The sequence below is a fragment of the Halichoeres trimaculatus genome, unplaced genomic scaffold (assembly GCF_033239565.1).
Source record: "Halichoeres trimaculatus isolate MK-OKI-2021-1 unplaced genomic scaffold, fHalTri1.1 fHalTri1_scaffold_19, whole genome shotgun sequence".
Lineage (NCBI taxonomy): Eukaryota > Metazoa > Chordata > Actinopteri > Labriformes > Labridae > Halichoeres > Halichoeres trimaculatus.
This window is the reverse complement of record NW_027437197.1, coordinates 9040694-9064630: the sequence shown is the minus strand read 5'-3', so window position 1 is coordinate 9064630 and position 23937 is coordinate 9040694. Positions and strand designations below refer to the sequence as shown.

Sequence of the window (23937 nt, the reverse complement as noted above, 5' to 3'; positions counted from 1 at the left end):
TCTTAAACATATTAAAATCTGCTTATGATCATTTCTCAAAATGATTCACAACTGCTGTACAACCCCAAAACCAACCACTTTAGAAAGGTTAGATATGATTCAGAGCTTAAGAGCACTTGCTGCAGTGATGGAAATGTGCAGAAGAAACAGCATAAAAGCTAAAATATTAGTGATGAGGGCAAAGCCACAAGTGTGTGAGTGCATTTCAATCTTTCAACAGGTCAGAAAGATGAAGGTTAGATACAGCTGAAAGGAAAACACTGGTGTTTCATTGCATTTTTCTTGTTGTCAAACACTAGGGCTCAGTAATCTCCAGAATTAGCTGGACAGTGAAATGTTGAGCTAATATTGATCAAACAGGAATGATTGGTGCAGTAGTTTGAAATTTTTTTCAGGAACAAAAAGATCACAAAGTTTTGTTTTGCAGTCACATACTCACATGTAAATTTTAAGATGATGTTTTTGTGGCCGATATTTCAGACATGGCCAACTTGGTTTATAGATCAGAGGAGCTGCCCACTGTGGTGATCAATATTGACATTGAATTACCAAAAACCTCCAATGGAGGACAATACCACTTTTAACAAATGTAATCCTATTGAATAAAACCTGTCCAGTATTCTAGATCATACGGTATTTTTAGTAAATGTAGGTGTTATTATAATATTGCCCAGTAAAATGATTTTTTGAACCCTTAAATTACCATAAATTCAACCTCTGTTGTCATAAATGCGAAGATTCAAGGCTCGAAAAATAACTTCTTAATTGTGGTGAAGTTGTCTTTTCTGCCAGTTTAAGTTCAAGAAAAATGTCGAATATCACCAGAGTTACCCTTACAGATTAGTGCAAATAGAGATTCATTGTTACAGTTCAAATAGTTTGGCACCTGTGCATGAAGACTTCACTCTGACATTGGACAAACTGTCTGAAATGAAAATTCTTGCTTTCACATGAAAAGCCGCATAATCAAGTCAATTATTGTAGCAGTAAAGTCTTCATACAGTTTCATGCCAAGCTTTGCAGTAAAGGTGTTTTTTCTGTTGCGGGTTTTACCGAGCATGCTGTTCCCCTCCGTTGGGGAGGTCTTTGAATCCTGTGTCAGCGGGGAGGAAGGATCTTCGCTTGGGGAGCCGCCCTCTTGTGCTTCAATGGAGTCTCCATTAATATTAAGATCAGGTCCCAAAACTATCCCGTGTTTCTAGACGGGGCAAAGATTCAACAATTACCTCCTCACAGATCACACTTTTTGAAATTGAGTGTATGTGCTGGACATTTGGTACAACTGGAAAATAAAATGTAACTCTACTTATTATGACAACAGTGTTAAACTTGTTTGTTATAAGCTTGCTTTCCAAAACTTCCCACTGCAGGAATAAGCATCAACACGCTGCCTGAATACCTTCAGAATGTCTTTCAGCTTCACCACCTCCTCTCTGAGCTCATCTCGCTCGATTCGGATTGCATCTGTGTATTCTTTCTGTCGCTCTAAGGCCTGAGCAGAGCCCCCAAGTGGCAGAGTGGAAAGATGGTGCACAAGAGGTGAAAAGAAAGGAAAGTAAAAGCTTGCATTTAGTTGTCATGCTAAGGAGATTTAAAGTCCATAGTAAAGTGTGTGCTGAACCAGGGTCATACCCCAATTTTTTTATCCTTCCACTCCACGGTTTCTTGCAGGTCAGATATTTCTCTAACAAAACCCTCTTGTTTTAAACGCAGCTGGCGGATCTCCTAAATCGCAGGAAAAGGAAATAAAGTTTGACAGATGAAGAGTAAAAGCAAAAAGAAAAGAAGCAGTGCAAGTTTCTTTAAAGAGTGGAAGCTGGAAGTTGTGAAATGCCCCCTAACATGCAGCCTTTGGAGACAAACTGAGAAAAAGGTTGTGCTTATTCTATACTTTTTTTTATCCATTTACCCTTTTTCTGCACCCTGCTTTAACTCTTATAGACACTCAGTCACGTTGGAAGTGATACTCACGTTTAGCAACTCTTCACTCTGTTTCAGGGTCTCTTTCATTTCGTTGAACTGGAACTGAAGCACAGAGTGGGCATGTTTCTCTCGCTCGTATTCCTGTGAAGACAAAGGGAAAGCTTAAAGCCATTTGATTTACTGTTATATGTCTCTGCTCCAGTTTTGCTTTAAATAGGTATAACAGTCACTGTTTTTCATGAATAGGTCAAGTCAAAATAAAGCATTACTGGCTTTATTTTAAGTTCAAAGAAATCAATTTGTACGAATTCAATTCGAAACTCTGTACCTTGACTTTCTCCTCAAATTCTCGGCGTGACTCTGACAGCAGTTCTTCCAGCTCCATAAGAGAGTCCTTGAGTGTGTCCACCTGGTACATCAGGTTGTTTTTCTCATTATCCAGCTGGGCATTAGATACCATAGCCTTACGGTACTTCTCCTCAACTTCTGCTAATGTGTCCTGATGTCATGAGAACAAGAAAATAAAATCAAAATAGGAGCTGGATTAGGTTTCACATGTCTTCAACTAAACTAAGTCATTTTGTTAAACAGATTAGAAAAATAAGTTTATGTTTGGAGTAACAGATGAGAGCAGGATGCTAATAACGTAGACAATGCAAGAGAATACTCAGATATCCTCTGACTTACAAAACATTGACAAGAACGGCTCCTGCCTACCTGGGGTCCCACATCCAAGTCTAGGTCTTGCTCACTACACTCTGCTTGCCCAGTGCAGCTCTAAATCTCTAGCCAGAATTTTCTCCTCTGTTGTGTCCAAATGGTGGAATGAATTACCTGACTCTATACGATCCACAGAGTCCCTTTCTACTTTAAGAGATGTCTGAAAACTCATCTGTTCAGGGAACACTTGGTCACATAATCTGACCCTTCTCCTCTTTGTCCCAAGGGTAGAATGAGTCAGAAGATCTAAGACTCAGCTCTTATTGAATTTTCAGCACTAAGTACTTAATGTTGTTGAAGGTTGAAGTATATTGTTGCAGCAGCTGATTGGGGTTAGGTGGCTGGATTATTCTACATTACTCAAAAAGAAGAAGACAAAATTTATCCTGCACTTAATGGCAGCACCTGCAGCCAAATAACTTAAAGCACTCAGTCGCACTAGCTAGGTTTTTCCTTCTGTCTAAATTCTTGCTTGTGTTGTACATCGCTTTGGACAAAAGTGTCTGCTAAATGAAACTGTAGAACTGTATATCAAACCTTGGTAAACCTAGATTTCTCATAGATTTAAATGAGTGAATGGAAAATAATAAGCAAAAGAAAAACTCAAAAGAAGCTTTGCAAATAAGACTGCAAGTTTAAGAAGTCAAAAAAAAAAAAAAACTTTCTCTAACACAAAACTGCAAAGCTGGAGTCTCAAGCAGCCTTTGAGATGAAATTTTTAGCTTTCCATCATGTAAAGCAAAGAAAAAGCACAATCAGTGCAGATTTGTTAGCAAAAGTAAAAGAGATTTCAAGCACTTTCATTAATTTGTCACTAAAATGTTAGACTAACAATTATTGCTGTCAGTTCATTTATCTATAAAGCTAAATGTCTGACAACTTTAAATTCTTACTGTAACTTTACTTAAATGGTTATTTTAGTATTTCCAAATTTAACATACTGGGAATTACAGCTCTATGGTAGCCCAAAGAAGTTAGACACAGCAAACAAGTCCACAGTGAGCCCAGAGTTCACTGGAGATTTCAAGCTTATACCTTGGCTTCTTTAAGGTTCTGCGTGTACTTGCTTTCCACATCCTGAATCTGATCCTTCAGCTCATGAATCTCCTGATGAAGAGTGCAGCAGCAGCAGTGAGCAGAGAAAAGCAGTGTGACAGCATCAGAAAACGTGACATGGGATTGTTTGTGAGCAAGCAATGAAGACCGTAAGAGAAGTGTTTGCAGAAGGAATGAAAATGATGAAAAGCGCAGAAGAATATGAAAAAAGGAAAGCTCTCTTAATCCACCATCTCATCTGCGTTACCTTAATTTCTCGTAAAGAAGTCTCAGCATCGACAGTTATGGCCGTCTCACCGCTTCCTCTCCGTGATGAACTCCCGCCTAACGAGGTGAGAGTTCCTGCTGTTAAGGCAGAAGCTGCTCGAGACCCCTAAAACAAACCAAAACAACAAAAAGTTAAACCCAATGCTCTTTTTTTAATTCTTCATTATCACAAAGAAAGAGGAGTCTTGTGACTATTGCTCTAACATTTCAGAAATTTAAATCTGTAGCTGAAACAGATCTGAAACTTCTAAATTATCTTAAAGAGGAGATCCACATTTAGATACAGTGACAGTCACAATCATTCTCACTCACCTTCTCCTGATAGTCTCTGTCCTCCCCCTGTTGAGAAAAATGAGATATAGTCAGAACAAAGGGGCAACAAATGATTAAGAGGTCAGGGATGAGAAGACGGAGTGATAGGAGAAGAAAGCTCAATGTCTTTACAGCTCAGTGGTGATCAGAAGATTTACCAGATCTCCTGGTGATAACCACTTTTTGGAGCATTATAATTTCTTCTCAGATAGAATGAAGTCACACGCTTGTCATTAAAAACAACAACATGCAAATACTTAGTACACAGCATATAAACTCCTTTAGAAATTCAAAACATGAAACTTTCAAAATGAACTTGACACAGCAGCAAATACACAGTATGGTGTTAGGGATACACTTCAAACCCCAGGGGACCATCAAGTTTTACTTCCTGCCATCCACACAACACACAAGTAGTTTCCATAGTCAACACACAAGTTAACCTCAGACACAGAAAGCTTTTTTGAGCTCTCCTTGTCTCGTAGGGCAAGTCCGAAAAATGAATAGCAAGGCAGCAAAAGCAGAAACTCAGCTCACATCACGGCCTCGTCCCCCTCCGCGTGCAAAGCGACTCACATCAGAAAAGTCAGGAATAGTAACATCATCCAGGTCCCTGGGGAGGCCACTGCTACTGGCCGCACTCCTCAGAAAACTGGCAACAGAGCCAGAGCAGTTGTCCTACATCAGGCACCAGGGGGCGCAACAGAACAATAAACACCCAGACAGACAATAGAGAGTTAAAAAAGTCTCAACAGCTTCAAAACAAAAATGAACGCATGTTACAGACACATTTAATCATACATCAGAGTGGATAAAGACTTTATTTAGTTATGATCAAGTTTGAAAATGATTCTTTATACTATTTTTCTGTGAAGGCTTCTTTTGAGTTCAGTGTCTCTGAGCTCCTAAAAAACCAAACCCTCCAAAGTCAGTGTGGCACCGGTTCACCGGGAAATACCTGCTCACTCAGCAATGTTTGCACATCAAAAAGTTCTGCCCATCATGCCAAGTCTGAGACACTGGCAGCAAGAGTAAACACTGTCTAATGACAAAATGTCACACCACTAATGTGAAGCCATAAATCATAAACCAAATGTTGTCAGAGCAAGAAGGATACAGAGTTCAGTCCAACAACTGTGATTACATCTTTTACAAGTTCACTGAGTCCTGAGGGCCTTTGATCCATGAATAATTTTTCACACACTTTATTATAAAAAGACAAACGTAAAAAAACAAACTCTAATGCTTTTATATTTGCCTTTATTTTTCCAGTATTTTTTCAAAATTGATTTCTGAAACCTCTCTTTCATATAATTCAAATATACTGAAATATTTTCACTTTCACTTCGTTTCATGGGCTAAGGAAATCTCTGAGCCTTGAGGCTGTTTAAAGGGTGTCCAGGGACTGATAGCTCACCACTGGGCTTGTGCGGGCCGAGTTGGCCCTTGAAGAGACTCTGGAGCCGGAGCTGCGAAAGCTTGTGTACTCTAAAGGCTGAGGAGAAAACATTCTGTTACACATCAGTGTTAATGAGGATGCAAACAGGCGTGCGTACATACTTCAAGTATACCAGACCTGAATGCATGCAAAGAGGTCTGGTGCGGCACAAATGTGCACACAGGAACTCCATGCACCACTGTTTACCGCGCTGCATTGTATGCAACTCCTCTGAAAGCCAGGTTTTTGGGGGTTTAAGAGTTAAAGACAGGGCTGCTAGCTGAGGGTTCATTTTATTTCTTTTTCTCTTTCCCAAAAAGTAGCTTGAGAAGCACTCTTTCTCACTACCCACTTAAAAGACACACACACCAATGATAACAAGTGACCACGAAACTGATCACAGGTAAAACTAATTTAAACTAAATGCATTTCAATGCCTCTGGTTCTCCAACTTCTTGTCCAAATATGGTCAAGAAAGATAAATTACCAAGATTGAGGTCCTAAAACTAATGGAGGGCGCCAAGGCGACTAAGTCCACTTCTTATAGTCTATGACCTAATTACTTTTAAATCCAAAACAGCAGCATGAACCAGAAAAAGCACTCTAGTCTCTCAATATTCTGAGAAATTTCCTGTTAGTGCAAAACAAAAGCAAACTTCACACAGAGCCCATTGTTTCATTCAACAAACAGATTGTCATTAACACTGAATTAATATGAAATCCACTTATGATTATCTGGTAGTATTAACAATCCAGGGACAAAAAACACTTTCACACGTGTCCACGCTCATGTGTGGCAAACAACCAAGGCCACAATTTAATTCCAAGAAAATCTTACATGCGAGGTAGAGCCAGTGACTCGCCGTGACCCGCTGCAGAGGCTGTCCTCATATAAGGAGCTCTAAGCACACACATACAGACATACACACACAGAGACACAGACACACACCCATACAAACAAATGTAAACATAGAGTAAGCAGATCAATCACTCACCAGCAACAGAACAGAGGTTGACATCTGTAATTTTATTACATGCTTATCTATTCACTGGTGGCACAGCACACCTATTAGTGGCTGATAAGTGCCTTCATTCAAGCAGTGGCTGGCCTGAATGTTAAGGGAATTTAAAAGTGATAAAGCATTAAACGGAAGCCCTTAACTTAATCATCAAATCCGTTTGCTCCCTGGATAAATGGGCTCAGTTTGAGACGTCCTCACAAACACTTTAGTAAGCGCGTGATTATCGAAAGTGTGATTTAACACTCAGTGGATGTTATAGAAGGGTAAAGCTGAATGAAACCAACCCTTCGATAGAGCTGCTGGGTGATCTGACTGAGTGACCTGCAGAACTGCAACACAGCAGGAAGTCAGAGGTAAGAATGAGGTTCACACGGCCGCAGGTTGGGACACGTTGTGGAAACAGGAGAACGAAAGCTAAAGGTCTCATTCTCTTTCATCATGTCCCTCTACTCAGAGAGGTCAAAGGTCAACAGAGAAAAGAGTTCCTACCCTGTCAGTGTTTACAGAAACAACTGTCTGACTTTTGTCTTCATACAGACCTGATAACCATTGAAAGCTGAACCTGGGTTTCTGGAGGAGGACAGACCATTGAAGCTGTACAAGTCAGAGGAAGCATAAGAGGCCTGCGGTAAGGAAAAAGGAAGCAAGGGAGCAGGATGAACCAGGAGAAGTGTAGGAGAAAGATGGAAAAACTTTTTTTTAAATTCATCACCCTGAGGGTCACTTCTACCTGTTTGATGATTAAATGTTTATTTTATGCTTGTTAATGCAGTTAAATCCAAAAAGCAAAAGCACAAACATGCACCCATGTTATTTTTTATCAACCAACTATTTTTCTGTCAAAAGACAATTAAGGGGAAATAAAGTAAAATTGCTCCATAAGTCTCCTTCCTGTGGCCGTTGCAATGTGGTCTGTAATTAAGCAATCTTATCCCTGCTTGTAAGTGTGTAAAAGTGTAAAAGATTATATGTTCTCTAAGCTACAAAGACTTGTATGGAAAATAATCAAACTACAACGCTTTCATACCAAGTTAATACACCACCTACTTCTGTGTTCTGTAAGGTATAATAATTTTTCTACAAGAGTCTGATGAGAGGAAAGCAGCTGTAATCATTAAAGTAATGAAATTTCTTACCTCAAACAGGTCTATTTCTCTCTATGGATCCTTTGCTAAGGTTGTTAAAAACTTGGAATAACAAGTATCACCCTCTCAGTGGCAAAAAACACGCCTTTTTTAGAGGATGCACTTTGATCAGGCAGATTTGGCTGCAGGGATTATTGCAACCTAGTTCACTTAATCTACTGGAGCAATGCCAAAGGTTTATGCATCAAGATAACGGTCCAAGAAAAACAGAAGTTCACCCATAAAATCCAGGTTGCCCCCAAGTTTAATTTAAAAAACCTGCATTTTAAAGGGCTCCATAAGTACATGCATTAGAACACAGCTCTACAGAAGCAAAACTGTTAACATTCAAAACAGAAAAGAAAAATATGCTTCTACTCGTGTTAGTTATCGTGAAATAAAAGTGCAGCAATAAAAAGTTAAGCTTTTATATTTCAATGGATGAGACTGAAATGGTTTTAATCTTCTCTCAGATGACAATAATTGTTTAACTGTTCTTGTTAATAAACTTCACACTGTAAGAAAAGTGCACACCGCAGCCTGTTAATATTGAGAAAAAGCACAGCCTGCAATGCAGAGACACCCACCGGCTGCAGGTCTAGTCTGGAGGCACGAGACAGCCGGCTGTCATCGCTCAGTCTGGAGCTCTGAGTTCAAACACCAACAACACAAAAACTACATGTCAGCATCCTCACATCCACCTAGCAGCACACTCGTGTTTCATCATGACTGAGGTTCAATTGAGCAAAGTTCCATCCTTCAATTCACATTTTTCCTATTTATCGTATGCACACTAAATAATGTATTTCTTTAGAGCTTCTGATATACTTTGGGGTCAAGTTGTGGTTGAGTAACTCAATCAAAAAGTAAAGTTACATATTTTGGACAATCACTGAGCAGCAGTAAGGATCAGAATGGGGCAACACACACCGTGAGGTCTAATCTGGAGGAGCGAGACACTCGGCTCTCATCGCTGAGTCTTGAGCTCTAACAGCGTGAGAAAGAGGAAGACCATAAGTCATAGGATGAAGGACATCTAGCATGCAAATAATGTGTGAACAAACATCTTGACACAACTACTGACCCTGCTAGATATTACACTGTAATCATCATCATAGCCGTTCCTCTGTGAACAAAGAACAAAAGTAAAAAACTCTGAAAAAAAAAATCACTCTGCATGCACTGGGGAGACTTTTTTTCCTTTTTTTTTTTTTTTTTTTTTTACATACATCTCTGTCTTTGTGTTTATGCTTCTTCTTTTTCTTTGACTTCTTGAGTGAGTTTGAGGAAGAGGCCTTAAGAGCAAGAGACAGGAGGACAGAAGTAAGGAGTGAGAAGGTCTGGAGCATTTTGTGCAGCTTAGGAGCAAAACAGAAAGAAAACTATGACAACCACCAATTCTGTATTTTCTTTAAATGACCAGCAGGGGGCGACGCCTCTTGTTGGAGAAAAAAAAAAAGATTGTTGGATAATTTTTGAGAAAATGGTTCACTTTACTCCATATATATTACCTCAGTATACATTTTTTTCTTCAGCATTAAGATCTAAATTTACAGTTTTAAAACTTTCTTTAGTGGAGCATGATGATTATTCTGTAAATGATGGCCCCACCTCAGTGAAACACATCATAAAGCAGCATATATTCTAGGGCATGGTTGCTTCTGAGGCAACCTATCAGTCATGAAAGAGGAAAAGCAACATGTTTTCCCCTGACAGTGACGATGTCATGATGGCAATATCTACGTCGAGGCCATGAAAACAACATCATATTACTGTTTCTATTCAAAGAAAACCAAGCAAGCACACACAAGTCAGACATGTACAATGAACTCTTTGCACTCTGCAAATCAACCAAGCCAAATATCCAGGGTCTGGTTTGTTCCTGAGTCTGATTAGTAGGAATCTCTCCATATTACACAGCACAGAAGGAATAGCATCAGATATTTTGAAGCATTACAGTGCCTAAAATAGTGCATGCTGTGTTATGGTTGGAGCATAATGTTGGCTTTGTATCACTGAATTCTTTTCTCATCTAACAGACTCCAAATCTGTGAATGTCAAGCAGCAAAAACCTGGAAATGACTGAATTAGATAGTCACACAAACTGGTCATGTTTTTCTAAAATCTCAAATCACAAAATGCACAATCAAAACAAACATGCAGAAAGATGTTACTGACTCAATTCATCAGACAGAGTTATGTCATGCTTTTTGAACTTTAAACCATCTGTTAATCAGTTAAAAAAAATTCACAAAGTTTTAGGTAAAGAGGTTAAAAACATATCCAGTGTTACCAAATCACATCAGCCCTTACCCCACCACCATATGCACCGACTGCATCAAGATCAGACTATGCAAAAGACACAATCACATCAGCAACAAGTGCCATCAACACTGACAGCACCTTGGTAAGCATCAAGGACACACACACAGCCTCCAGCATCATTAGGCTCAAAAAGACAATTCTGTCTTTGTGAATTCAGAATAAAACAAAATTTGATACCAGGGACAAAGAGGGAAGAAGAGAGTCTTTGGAGTTTTTAAAGAAGTGTGCTGTTTGAATAATACTGACCCTGACACTGCCCCGGCTTCCCACTGACATCCGCTCATCTTCATCAGAGAGCTGTTTGAGAGAGGGAGACATCAAAATGAAAAGATTAGGGTCCAGGAAAAGGTTTAAATGTGTGATTCAATAGATAGGCTGAGTCCACCTGCAGGAAAACAACATTTACTGCAAAGTTACTTAAACCTCACAACATGTGTTTGTCCAGTTTTCATTGACTGTGTGTTAAAAACTTATCAAAGTCACTTTGCGATATTTTTAGACAGGCATAGGATAAAAAAGAAAGAAGATGGAAACAGAGGGAGGGCTACAAACCGGGTGTATCCGTGATGAACGTGAGTATTTCTCACTGTCCTCCTGAATGGGTGAGGAGAGGAGAGGAGATGGAGGAAACAAATGATGAGGAAAAGATGTCGAAGATCAATGTGAGAGATGCACAAGGAGGGAAACTCTTGTTAAAGTGAAAATATGACTGAACCAGTGAAAGAAACTGCATGTGTTCATCTCAGTTTTTGCTAGGATTTAAGATCTCTATTTTTGAAATCCATTTGGGGACAGTAAAAATAAAAACAGCTGCACCCTGAAGTGAATTATTTAAAACTTTTAGTTTGTGTCAATTTTGGCGCCCCCTGTGGAGAAAGTGGTAACTCTTGCATTGTTATTTATTTCACCCTGTGTCTGTGTTCATTATTATCTGGAGATAAACTCTTACTGAATATTTACTGTGGTAAAATTTGAAGACAGACTGTCCATTCAGCAAGTTGTTAAGTGCCTAACAGTGGTTACAGGCATTAAAAATGGCAATAAAAGAAACAGCCAGGCTTGTTGCTGGTGGTAAAATTTGTTTTTGTAGCTCATGAGGATACATCTGTATTAAGTTCAGTTTGTTTTGGATAAAAACTCCTCTCTGTGGGGCTTTAAAGAGAAAGATTTGCCTGGTAGCAGCAGAGAAGGCTGTTGACTGAACAGAAAGCGTCCTTCATTGTTATCAACTCTCACTAACAGATGTTTTTGGTTCTGCACAACTGCAAACAGAGGACAAAAGCTGCAAACACACAACAGGGAAAATTAGGTTCAGGAAATCTCCCTAAAAGTCCAAAAAGGACGATGACATAGAGAGATTGTGAGCTGAGCTGCATTTTTTAGTATCATTCGTTATTCAAAAGGTATTTGCAGGAGGCTGAATCATCCAGAAAGCTCTCTACCTCTGCAAAACAACTCGCCTTGTAATAAAGAGATTTAAAATGAGTTAAACAACAAATCATAATTTTGTTAAACTGATGGGTGCAGTTTTATGTTTTATTTTGGAAAAGCATAATTTTGGTTGATAGATATTAAATTTCTGCAGTGATGAACACATGACATTACATGGAAGTAAATCTTTCTTTGGATTAATCTGAACAAGAACTAACCACCTGCATTAAATACTTGAAGATGAAAGTGAAGAGCACACTTGATTACAGAAAGAGTTCATGTTCTTCAAACCATCACCATTAATCCATCCAGAAACCACTGAGACACCCATGTTGCACAAACATCATCACACCAAATTGCAACATACAGTGAGTAACCAGATAAACAAAAACACTCTATGGTTAGTTAAATTACAAGTCTCACGCACACACACACACACTGAAAGTCTCCACTGCTGTGTTTAAAACTGTATGCGGGTTAAGACTATCCAAACTGGGAAACTAAAGTGGTAAATACACACAGTAAATCTCATGCAGGCTCACACCAACAGGCCAGATGGTCATGCTGAGTCAAAGCCAAATGGGCACCCTGCTCCTCTGAATAAGTGGATTATCATTAATGGCCAAGCTTTGATTCCCTATAATCTGTTATTTTCCAAAATAGCTTAACTGGAATTATATAAAATTTAAAAGCACTTTCTGCAATGCCTCAACCAACTGTTGTCAGGTGCAAAGAAACACGTGCAGATGTAGTAAAGAGCAGGCTTTTTTTAAGTTTTAACACAAAAAATATACCATCCACTGTTCAATATCTCCCCATTTGCTGTCCGATCGGTCGTCTAATTTGGTGTTCAAGCCATAATATTTCTGAGAGAGGATGGGAATGAGGGCAAGAATGAAACATTCAGAAAGCAGTAACAGATATTTCTAATATAAATGTGCTACAAGGTGGGAATGAGGAAGAGGAGCCTACCTTCTGCACCTGAAAGATCTACACAGCAACACCGATGAAAGGCAGAGGAGAAAGAATGTGCAGGAACATGAAGAAAGGTGGGGAAAAATATGAAATGAAAAAATAAAAATAAGAACTAATAAAAGGGAAAAGCACAGTTAGCTGCAGGAGGTAATGATGAAAATGATGAATTCAAAAGGAAGCACACAGAGACTGGTTTCTGCTAATGAGACCTACTCAGGAATGTGAAGTACCCCGCTGCACACAGGAGCAGAACCTACTGACCCAAGAAATCAGCATTCACAAGACGCACCAGAGAGAGTAATCAGGTATATTCCCATGGTTCCTTAAAGTTGTCAGGAAGCTGTGGTGTACCAGTGCTACAGTGTCACATTCACGTCCATGTTCCCATGACTGCAGATCCAAGTCTTGTGACAAACAACTGGTGCCTAACACTTCCTGGTACCAAGAACCAAAATCAGCCATGGAGTCCAAATAGAGCCAAGTTTAAGACAAGGAACATCAACAATGGGGAGTTTTAACATTAATTATTGTAAAACTTAAACTAAAAGTAGTTCAGATTTATATCTGTGGGGATTCTGAATCCATCACATGATAACTAAACATCAAAATGAGTCTACTCCTATATACATGATTGATAAAGACCACTGGTCAAACAACAGCCTACAAACTGAGGTTATATTTCTCTCAAGTGCTAAAAAAAACCCCACCTAAATGTTATCCATCATATATGGAGGGTAATCTGGCTGATTTGAAACACAGGCCCCATTGTTTGTAATATTTTGGGGTCTCAACGAATAAAAGGAACAAAAAGTTTTGGAATTGCACAAACAGATTGCTTCAGATTACTTGATCAAAGTGCATCCCAGTCTGTGCTTGTGTTTGCCACCGACAGGCTTAGACTGTTTACTGTGGTTTCTGACAACATAAAGCATAGATCCTAAAAAATTCATCAAATTTCTGAATTCAATGCTCAAGATTCACGATTCATGAAATGATCAGGCTCAAGGCTGTTTCACTTACGGCTTGTCTGATATGGACCTAAAATGGCAACTGTTTCACTTTGCATGACTTTGTATATCTGCTGACTTTCTTTAGGGGCTCTTGTAGTTTAGAGCAAAGTTTCTGTGTTTTCATTCATGGACCCTTAAGGTAAGACTGCAGTGACATTTATCACTTTAATTCATCATTTATCAGACTCAAGACCTACCTCTTTAATCCCGCTTTCAGCTGATTGTATTTATATTATTTTATGTTATATGTAACTTATTTTAACCCTTTCATTTTGTTTTACTACTACATTTCAGTCAGATTTTTATTTTATTTTATGTATTATTTATTCATTTATTTATTTATTCTTTTTTACTTGGAGTTTTATTTTTTTGTTAAATGCTTCTCCAATTTTAGCTGATTTCATTACGCACCTGATGTTACACAATCTCATTTTACAATACTATCTTACTTTTATTCTGTACTGTTATATTATTTTTATTTATTTATTTATTTATTTATTTATTTATTTATTTATTTATTCATGTACTCATTTATTTATCTTACCCTCTGGTATTTTTGAGTATTTTTAAGTATCATATTACCACTTATTATTTTATTTTATTTTATCTTTTTCTCATGTGAAGCACTTTATATTACAAAATCCTGTATGAAAAGAGCTATACAAATAAAGTTTGATTGATTGATTGATTGATCTGCAGGTAACAAACCAACCATGCCTCCTTTTTTTACTCAACTTGGGCCAAAAATTAATGAAGCCAGCTGAATACTTCACCTCAGATATTTCATATTACTTCGGTATCTGGAGAGGAGTGTCCACAAAACAAAGCAAATTAAAGATATGATCCCTGGTATCTGCCTATGTGGTTTGTTCCTTTTACTGACACATCTGCCATCGACACAGTCACACTTTAGAAAGTTAATGTAACCATCACTCCTCTGTTCATTCAAATTCTTCATATATTAAGCCACATAAAAAAGATAAAGTTGAATCAAACAGCTGGTTTTAAAGAAAGTCCACCATGACCAACCTACATAGTACTAGAGTAACTAGATGTTTATTATGGATATCGTAGATATGAGGTAATTTAAGGATGCGTTTGTCTCTGCAGCTTCTGTCCAGTATGTGCTCGTGCAGAGTTCTCTCAATCAGATCTCCTGCTGTTTCCTATTAACTTGCTGACTTACTACTCTTAGCAAAGCTTGCCAGAGAACATGTAAACACAGACTATTCCAGGCTGAGTGCAGGAAATCGCTTTGTCATAATCTGACCAGATGACATTAAAATAACTGCACAGAAATGGAAAAAATCACCTTGTTTGCTTTTTTGAGCCATAAAGAGGCAGCCGAATTAAACTGAGACTGTGTCCTAAAACTGAGTAGTTTCTTCTTGAAAGCTTGGTCCGACTGTTCTTTCATACCCATTAATAAGATGAGTAGATGCTCTTTCTACCAAAGCCTGTTGGATTTCTTTTTTTTTTTTTAAACACAACGCTGATCATAGAACCCAACATTTGGAGAAAAAACCCACTGCTGTACTTTCTAACCCATCCAGGGAGAGCTGTAATCCAGATTTAGTACTAATGTCTGCCTTGTATGCTCGCCCAATATTTGGATTGGCTGCTTTTCTATTCAGGCTTTCAGAGACAGGTTTGCAGACGATCCTTTCTACCACTGCATCACTCCAGGAACATCGAGTACTCCTGGATAATCTACTGTGTATAGACTTTGCGTTGTCAGGCTGCTCATGATTTATGGGTTTGGTCCAGATGAGAGGTCATGTCTCCACTCTAGGCACCTCTAACATCAGAGCAGACTAAGAGTATTTGCACCACTATCTCTCTGTTTTTAATAAAAAACAAAATTAATCCTCTCTGACATGAAGGTGACACTGAGATGTAGAGGTCAGACCGAGCAGCAACCTTCCTACACATACAAAAAGGGTGGGGAAGTTCAAACAAAACAAATGTTTTAAAAATGTACAGTTAAATATTAGAAACCAAATGGATGAAAGCAGATAATCAGATGAAACTGAATTCAGACATTAAAATGGTGTAACTATTACTGGCAAGAGAAGAAGGATGCTTTGGCAACCCAGCTGACAGTTGTGTTGAGTTTTTCCCTGCCCTATCACCTAAAGGTCCTGTGAGGAACTTTGCTTTAAGTCGAGGTTTGGTGCCCTCTGCAGACAAAGCTGCACCTCTAGTTTGTGTATTTGACGAAGAAGCTGATTTATGCTTAATTCATTACCAGACAAAAAAGAAATAAAGGAAAATGAGAAATAAAAGGAGGCATTAAATTAAGGGCTAGTTAAAACCCATGATATGACGTGATGAATGGTGGTGACATGTTACTCTGCTTAAGACAAAAGACTATACTTGCAACAATTTTCATCAACCACAACCTCCTGAAAATATCATATCTCTGTTATTTATGCAAGAAAACTGCGCCTTAACAATGAGACAAAGAGTAAAACAGGACATTTAACATCTTTTCTGTAATTCTGGCTCTGACACTCCAAAGCTTCCCGCCTACAGAAATACTTTCAATTAAAGACCATGATGATTTCTGATTGTGACATCAAGAGTAGATCAAGAAATGTTCAGATATACTATGATGCAGCCGCCAATAATTCATCGACAGTACAAAACAGATGAAAACAAGCTGGTGGGATCTCATCTGCTTACTTGTCTCTCATTACATGTCTGGACAACCAATTAGAGAGAGCCAGACATCGTCATAAGCTCCTCCATTGAGTTACACAATCAGCTTACGTTTGCACCCCTTCTATTCTTTTCCACTCACCGAGCTCCCCTTTTTCAGTGGAGGGGTTCCTGGGCGCCCAGAGAGGGCGGCCCTCAGCCCCCTCCCTGCCAGCCGACGCCCGGCCGTCCTGCTGCTCTCAGGGTACCAGGAAAGACTGCATCCTCCGGCGGTCAGCCGGTAAGACCGCGGCTGGTCATGCAGGCAGGATCACAGCAGGACGAAGTACCGAGATTTCAGCTCAAAAAACAGAAGCAACCAGCCGGTTTTCTGCTATACAGCCAATAATCCAGTTTTAAGTCCAGTTTCGAGTGTATGAGGAAACTTCCAAAAGCCCCAAAGGTCGTTGTAAGTCCAGTAACCCATAGCTAATGTCAACAACACGGGAACAACTACAACAACAACAACTGCTACTCTGTAGGCTGGGGCAAGAAGCAACCTGCTAAGCTACTTTAGATTTCAGCTAAAGGGTTTAAGGGACACACACGCGTGCACACCAACACACATAAACACAGTCAAGCCCCGAACAGACTTAGCTTAACAATGACCACTAATCCAGGATGTAAGACCTGTGTGTGTATGCAAACGATCATATGTACATATAGACTACTGGTTAGCATGGCTACTTTGTTTACTGAATGACTGTGATGCTAGTCCACAGGCTATCTCAGGACACCATGATGAAAAAGGGCTTTGCTTTCAAAACAAAGTAACATTTTGTTTCGTTTTTCTCTGTAATAGATCAAGTTTTGAGTCACAACAACAGTAGATCTCAAATATCAAAATATTCCTATATTTTTTTGGTCAATCACAATTTTCCTAAAAAATTAGCTGTTAATCAGATCCCCCTTAGTCACAAAGGTGGAAAACACTGCCATCTGTGTGTTGTGTGCTGTGTGCTTGCCTGACAGTGATGTGTGTCAGTCGTTAAGCATCTACCTTAATCCATGTCAATGGAGGAGCAGCACAGTTGTAAAAGAAATGGGTGCTCCACATTCATGATGGTATTGGTCAAAATCAGTGGCTGAATTTTGCCAAGCTCATTCCCATCTGTTTTTCCATTTGGAAAGTGTTCTCAATTTATTTCCAGTATTTTAAATTAATTTCACAACAGAAATTTATCATGTCATGTTTATACTTTTTAAGAACCCTTGTAAAACATCTTCCTCCTGACAGAAAACAACTAGAAATATCTTTAGGTTACAGGAGGGGCTGACCTGTGAAAGTTCAAGAAGATTTATGTCATAGGCCACCTGGGTGACTTGTAATTAGAGCTTCAGGGGTCTTAACGCTTAAGTCCTCTCTGGTCACAGAAAACAGACAACCTTAATAAGTTTGGTTTCAACAGGTGAGAGGCTGAAGTCTGTTTGTGTGTCTGGGATTACTACCTGCTAAGAATAGTGAGATAGGGAAAGCAGGACTCCCCATGGATCTGATCAATGTTGCTCAACAAGAGATAAAAACTCGACTAACACACCACTGACCTGCAGTCCAAACACAAAAGCACACAGCTGGTTCAGCTCAACACCTGTTTCAACACGACAGACTGCGGAGCCTCAGCAGCACAGGCACCAAAGGGGACTGGTGTAGAATTTAAGAATCTTTATCTCAACTGTAAATTTAGCATAAAATATTGCTAAAGAAGGACATAGTCATTTCTTCATTGTTTCGATTCATTAAGAAATAAGAAAATATATGAAGAGGAATTCAGCAAGAGGACATTTTTTTTTAATGAGAGCATGGGATTTAACTTGTACCATACCTCCTTCTGTTGTCTCTCCAACTCCTTCATCCGGATCTCTCTGGCTTCTGCCCGGGCCGCCCTCTTTGCTGCCAGCCTGGCTTCAGCCTGAGAAAATAGTTAAAAGAAAAATAGAAAGAGGAAACAGAACAAAGGGAAGTGAGGCAGCAGCCGATTTAGCAGTTCATGGATAAACAATCTGGAAAAGCGGAACGTTGGTGTGACTAGAGGTCCAAGTGCCTGGAAGTTGTTTCTATCAGACGTGTGAAACCTAAAATCCTAAAGAATAACGGACCCTTAAAGCGAAATTTAAAATTCTCTTCACAGACCAAACATTAAACCATGGAACTTTTGAGTTATTTTTGGGATATAAAACATGTGAAAGTAGATCCTAAAATTCCTCATTATCAACAAAAAAATGAAACAAAAACTACTTTGCACTTTGATGAACTGATAAAAAAACAATCACGACATGTTCATGTTTTTTACTCTAACAGGGTTAGGAACAGTTTTGTTTAAGCTTCTTTTGGAAACAAATTGCATCACTGTTTTATTTTTGATTTACTTTTTACAACCAAGTTACAAAAACTAATGAGGAATATGTCTGCATTTGTATTTTACATTTATTACCATATTTTAATGATTGTATACTAACATGGTTTATAAAATGACATAACATTTAACGTAAAGTTTGCATGTTTTGGGGCATTAAATATTAAAAACTGCAAACAGAACTAGTTTAACAAATACAAAAATACTGACAGTTTTTGAGGTAGAACTGTAGTACAGTATCAGTATAAACTGAAAGGAATAGTTGTCTGTGTTCACGGATCATGTTGTTATGCTGACTGGATTACCAGTGTCTATAAACACAGAGTATCAAGTGTCCATCAAACCCTGAAACCGTGAATAGATGTAGTCCACTATATTAATAATCAGTAGATGTGAATATTCAGACCTCATGCAGTCACAATAATGTGTAAATGTTTGTAATGTATTTCTGTTTCTGTATCTGTGCACTGCCTCTGCTCCACTCAGCACTCAGGCAGGAGCAGGACCTTTTCCTTAAAAGGACCTCTCTCAGAGTGTGTACTGTATGAGTGTGCGTTACACAGTGTGTGTAAGCATTTCCTTCCTCTAACGCTGTGGTGACACGATGTGGTTGCAGCAGTCTGTTTGCCTCTAGGCGGGGCCACTGTGATCCCTCCTACCATCGCATGAATGCATTTCCTCTCAATCAGTTAGCATGACCAAGTCACAGAACAAGACAAAAGAAAGAAGGAAAGCTAGAAAGAAAGAGAAGTCTCAGTCATGGCTGTTAAAGCTCTTTACAAATCTTAAAATTCAGTAAATTAATTCATTGAAACAGATGAAGAAATACTGTTACTTAAATACATAAAAAGAAATTTGTTAAGGAATTTGTTAAGCAGGCCCTCCAGCAGCATTATGAAGAACAGACCTGGTTGTCATCTAACCCTATACACCAAATGAAAAGAAACCCTGCAGGAAATGAGAACAAGGTTTCATTTAACTCTATGAGTAGAATGAAAAGCACCAAATACTTGAGGCAAGTCATCCAAGTACAAGAAAACTGCAAGTTGCAACAAAAGTTACTATGTATGGAAAATGTATTAAGTCCTTTGCCTTGAAAACTTTATGAGACTAAACCCCCTTGTTTTTAGTCCTGTTTAAATTGAAGGATGTGGACACAAGAACGGCGCATCTGACTGCACCCTATTGGCTACTGGCTGTAATCCACCTTTAGAGGTCAGTGCAGCCTCTCCTTTTCACTTCACACTGCATGGATAGATCTGTTTAAATTAAATCAAACAAACAGATTTTAGGTTTAAATTCTTAAGTCTGACACAATAAGTATCTGCTTGTTGTTTAAGTGTCTTCAGTGGTGCAGAAATGGATGAGCAGCCTAAGAGCAGCTGGCTTGCTGCTGCTTCAGTGGATCTGACTCGCCCTGCAGAAAACTGTGTGTGTGTTTGCATGCTCTGCATCCCGCTTTTTAAGGTGTGTGAATGTCTACAAGGACTTTACAAACAAACAAAAAAGTTTTACTTCATAAATCCCTTTAATAAGTAAAGAAGCAAGTCACATAAAGAGTGAAGATGTTCCAGAAATAGTCCTGAGTGTTTGCTATCCTCCCTGTGGCTCTCACTCACTCACTCAGCGTCTAGATGGCATTTCCTCTAAGTGAATGATTGCTCTTTGTCCTAAAGATTCTTAACATACGTGCCCATGGCATCCAGGAGCACACACAAAAGCTCCTCAAAGCTGATGCTGGAGCAGTGCTGACACATTTCCACATTCGAGGTCTTGCTCTTAACAGACATTTATCTCCACAGGCCCTTGGGGTGACAGAGCCACAGTGTGAGAGCAGTAACATGTCATCAGTCTATTTGCCTCCAGCAGCAAAGACAGAGCTCTTAAAAACCTCTTTGAAAGTGGACACTTTGCTCTGAGGATGATTTATTTTCACTACATCTGTGTTAAAAAACAAACTCAGGGGATAAGGGCTCAGCGAGTCTTTTTTCTCATTGGTTCACGTTGAGTTTATAAGGCACAAAACAAGAGAAAAGATGCTATTTCACAAACATGTTTGCAAGAGAACAAACACTGTCCTTAACATTAATTTTCTTTAAAAAAGTTTGAATCTAACTTAGAGGAACAACTTGATGTCATCAAAACACTGTTACAGGTTGAGTTTACATGTATAATCCTGTGTATATTTTGCAGAAGCCTCCATCCAGAAAGATGCATCTAAAATAGGCCAAAAGACAGAATCACACATCTTTTCCTCCTTCTTTACGGCTATTTATAATGACCTACATGGTCCTGGGTTCCATAAAAACTGTTCTAATTCAGCACCATTTCAATAAGGTGATGGTCCTCCGAGGGCTAATGAGCTAGTTCATTGCTAAATGGATTCTCAAGACATGGACTAGCCTTTGAAATGTTTTACACACAGAGACAGAGACAGCAAGAAAAGTTGAAGTTAAAGCAGGGTTCAGTGCAAACATACTGAGAGTGATAAGTTTTGAGCTACACTTTCATGGGACAAACTTAGTGAATGACGTAGTTACCAACAAATAAAAAAAGTTTTTTTTAATGTTGAGCAACAGAAGTGTTGTTTTCTTGTAGCACATGAAAAACAGTGACCAGGTACACAAAACAGCAACAAGGAAGCAGCCTATGCACCACGACATGTCTTAAGTCCCAGTGAGTAAAGCTCAACACTGAAAAAAAAACAGATCTGTAAACAAACACTTGACCATGTTAGTAATCCACGAGAGTCTGGGGAGAAGGGAGAGTGACATTCAACCTAACGGTTCGAAGCAATTTCAGCTCAAACACATTATCATCTGGGACACATTTACAGAATGTAAAGCCTTTTTTCTGTTTTTTTTTTTAATCTTATTTAACCTTTATTTAAGACCTCTTTTTTTGAGGGAGACCTTGCCAAGACAGAATTCAACCTTTTTATTACTACTAAATCAACCAAACACAGAGGAGACCGCAGACGACAGACACATTGGCCTGGTTTTTGTCAACCTGATCCCACCCATCAACTGATAATCTACAAGGGCACCAAGCCACCAAGCCAAGTCCCACCACAAGTAAATGCCAGCCTGGTCCGTCTGTGTTTCCAGTGAGCTAAGTTCCCACGCCCTGAATACCAGTCTTCAGCAACCGAAAGCAGGACGGGTATTTTAATGACCGTGAGTGCTGACAGGCTGGACAAAGACAGCATACAGAAATAGCTATGATTTCTGACCAGCTAGGGGTTTGGTTGCTCAAAATGAGGTGGGACTGTTAAGTGGATTTACGCACACACTTTGGTTATTATAAAGTTTAAGGTTACGATGACTTAATGGAAAAGAAAGCTTATTTCCTCTTTTACACAATATTAACCTCCCAGATGCTGCTTTTAAGGGAGTGGCTGCTGAAACGCTCCACTCGTAATAAAGCCACAGACATGAGTCGACAGAGGAGGTTTTTTCTGACAGGGAGCAGAAGAGGACAAACTGTGCCTCTAACAGAATGTCAATCCAATGTGTGCCAGCAGAAAAAAACACTACAGGGTATAAAAAAATCCACCAAAAGTTGAACACATAAAATATAACATTTAAATAAACAGAAACACATAAAATGTTCCATAGTCTCCAGAACTTGTTTGCAAAACTAAACCTTAGCTTTAACCTGCTGTCCTTTTCTGTCTGACAGTTCAGCTCCAGTGTCCACCATCACTACAAAGTTAATCCAAGAAATCCTTTTCAGGAGAGAAAAACACAGATCTTTCTCCTCACTAAACTTTATCAGCTAGCGTGGTGTTGTCATAGAGACTTTGAGGTGCTGCAAATCAATCTGGTCCTGTCCAACCTGACTGGGGAGCTGAGAAATAGCATCTAGGAATAACTTATATTGGTGCTAATAATCTCATTTTAAGTCTGAGATAACCATCAGGCATGCATCTAGAAGTGAAACTTTTTCAAGATCACTTAGAAATTCCTCACAGCCCCTTTAAACCAGATTGATCGATATTCAAATGCAAAACCAATTTCCCAGGTTCTTTGGGAATAATTCAGAATCTTTATTTGTTTAATGTTTATTGCAAACTAATCTGGTGACACGATCATGTCATTTTGGCAAAAATCCCATCAATTCTGCAACTGGGAGAAACTCTAAAATAAAAAAAAAGAAAAATAAATTTTTCTAGAACTAACTCCAACACAGGATAAAACCTTTTTTTTAAAAGAACCAGGCATTTAACAGCCAGGATTATCAATGGAAAACTTGTACTGTCGGACAATACACACAGAGAAGAAAATAAACTGATGGTAGCCTTGTTAAGTGGCACACATTCGTCTCAGTGTCAAGGCAGATTCAACAAACACTTAAGATCATTTATGCTTTTCACATAACAGCTAGTGCTGCAAAGGTTTCCAAACATAATAAGAGAAAGGCAAAGCTTTAGAGAGCAGAATGTCTTGTAAAGACGGAGCACTGTGGAGTGGTTTCAATATTAAAACCTCTTTTAAAACAGATTTTTTTTTTTCATTCTTTGATACTTTGGCTGTTTTGATGGCTCTGTATTGGATTTGGACACTGTTATGAATTGGTTAAAAAGCAACAACCTCTCCAGCATCATTCTCCCTTGGCTCACATCACAATACGTCTGTAGACCGGGGCCAGAAATAAAAAAATGAAAATAAAAATAAAATTCTCGTCTGATCAGGACAAATGCGGATAGCATCCTTTTACTCCAATCAAACAACTTTCACTTCTGGTTACTGAAAGAAAAACATCCCCACACTCACAGCTCTGTAACTAAACCTCAGGCTGCACCACAAACTTAGAGCAGCTTTAGAGCTCTTAGCAAACAGACTAGCTCCAAACAGTGGAGGTAACATCAGGCCAAAGAAAAATAAACAGCAAGCTTTTAACATTTCTCAAAATAATAGAAGCTAAGAAGACTGATTGACGAACTCTTCACAACTTCACAACAGCTCAAGGACTCAGCCTCATCCCTGTGTCAGGGAGACTAATTTCTCCAAACAAAAAACAAACAAAACATTTCTTACCCAGAAGACTGAAATGATTCCAGAGAAACAGGGGGAATTACTGAAGGGAGAAAATCCTTAAACAATTGGTCAACAGACTCGGTATGAGACTGCTCTTCTATGAAAGCTGTGGGTCACTTCAACAAGATCGTGACCTGCAGAACATGAGCATCATTTTTAATATTTCTGTCACTGTTGCCCACATGTTTTCAATTGTTTATACACTCCGGCCCCTCAGGGTTATTCCTTGTGGAAGTAATAG

At 38.9% G+C, this 23937-nt stretch overlaps 1 protein-coding gene across 7 annotated transcripts in view; it reads right to left on the bottom strand.

Annotated features, from left to right (window-relative positions):
• lrrfip1a (leucine rich repeat (in FLII) interacting protein 1a) overlaps positions 1 to 23937 on the bottom strand; it is a 39535-nt gene that overhangs the window by 7475 nt on the left and 8123 nt on the right. For 4 of the 7 annotated variants that reach the window (XM_074694764.1, XM_074694757.1, XM_074694758.1 and 1 more), the window contains 10 exons: positions 18127 to 18213; positions 10434 to 10484; positions 4279 to 4305; positions 3947 to 4072; positions 3679 to 3750; positions 2252 to 2422; positions 1972 to 2064; positions 1633 to 1725; positions 1400 to 1492; positions 1054 to 1198 (listed from right to left, as the gene is read on the bottom strand). In XM_074694764.1, the coding sequence (XP_074550865.1) occupies positions 1054 to 1198; positions 1400 to 1492; positions 1633 to 1725; positions 1972 to 2064; positions 2252 to 2422; positions 3679 to 3750; positions 3947 to 4072; positions 4279 to 4305; positions 10434 to 10484; positions 18127 to 18213 (958 nt within the window). The remainder of the gene's footprint in view (positions 1 to 1053; positions 1199 to 1399; positions 1493 to 1632; positions 1726 to 1971; positions 2065 to 2251; positions 2423 to 3678; positions 3751 to 3946; positions 4073 to 4278; positions 4306 to 10433; positions 10485 to 18126; positions 18214 to 23937) is intronic. The other 3 variants (XM_074694761.1, XM_074694762.1, XM_074694763.1) reach the window with 3 other exon arrangements.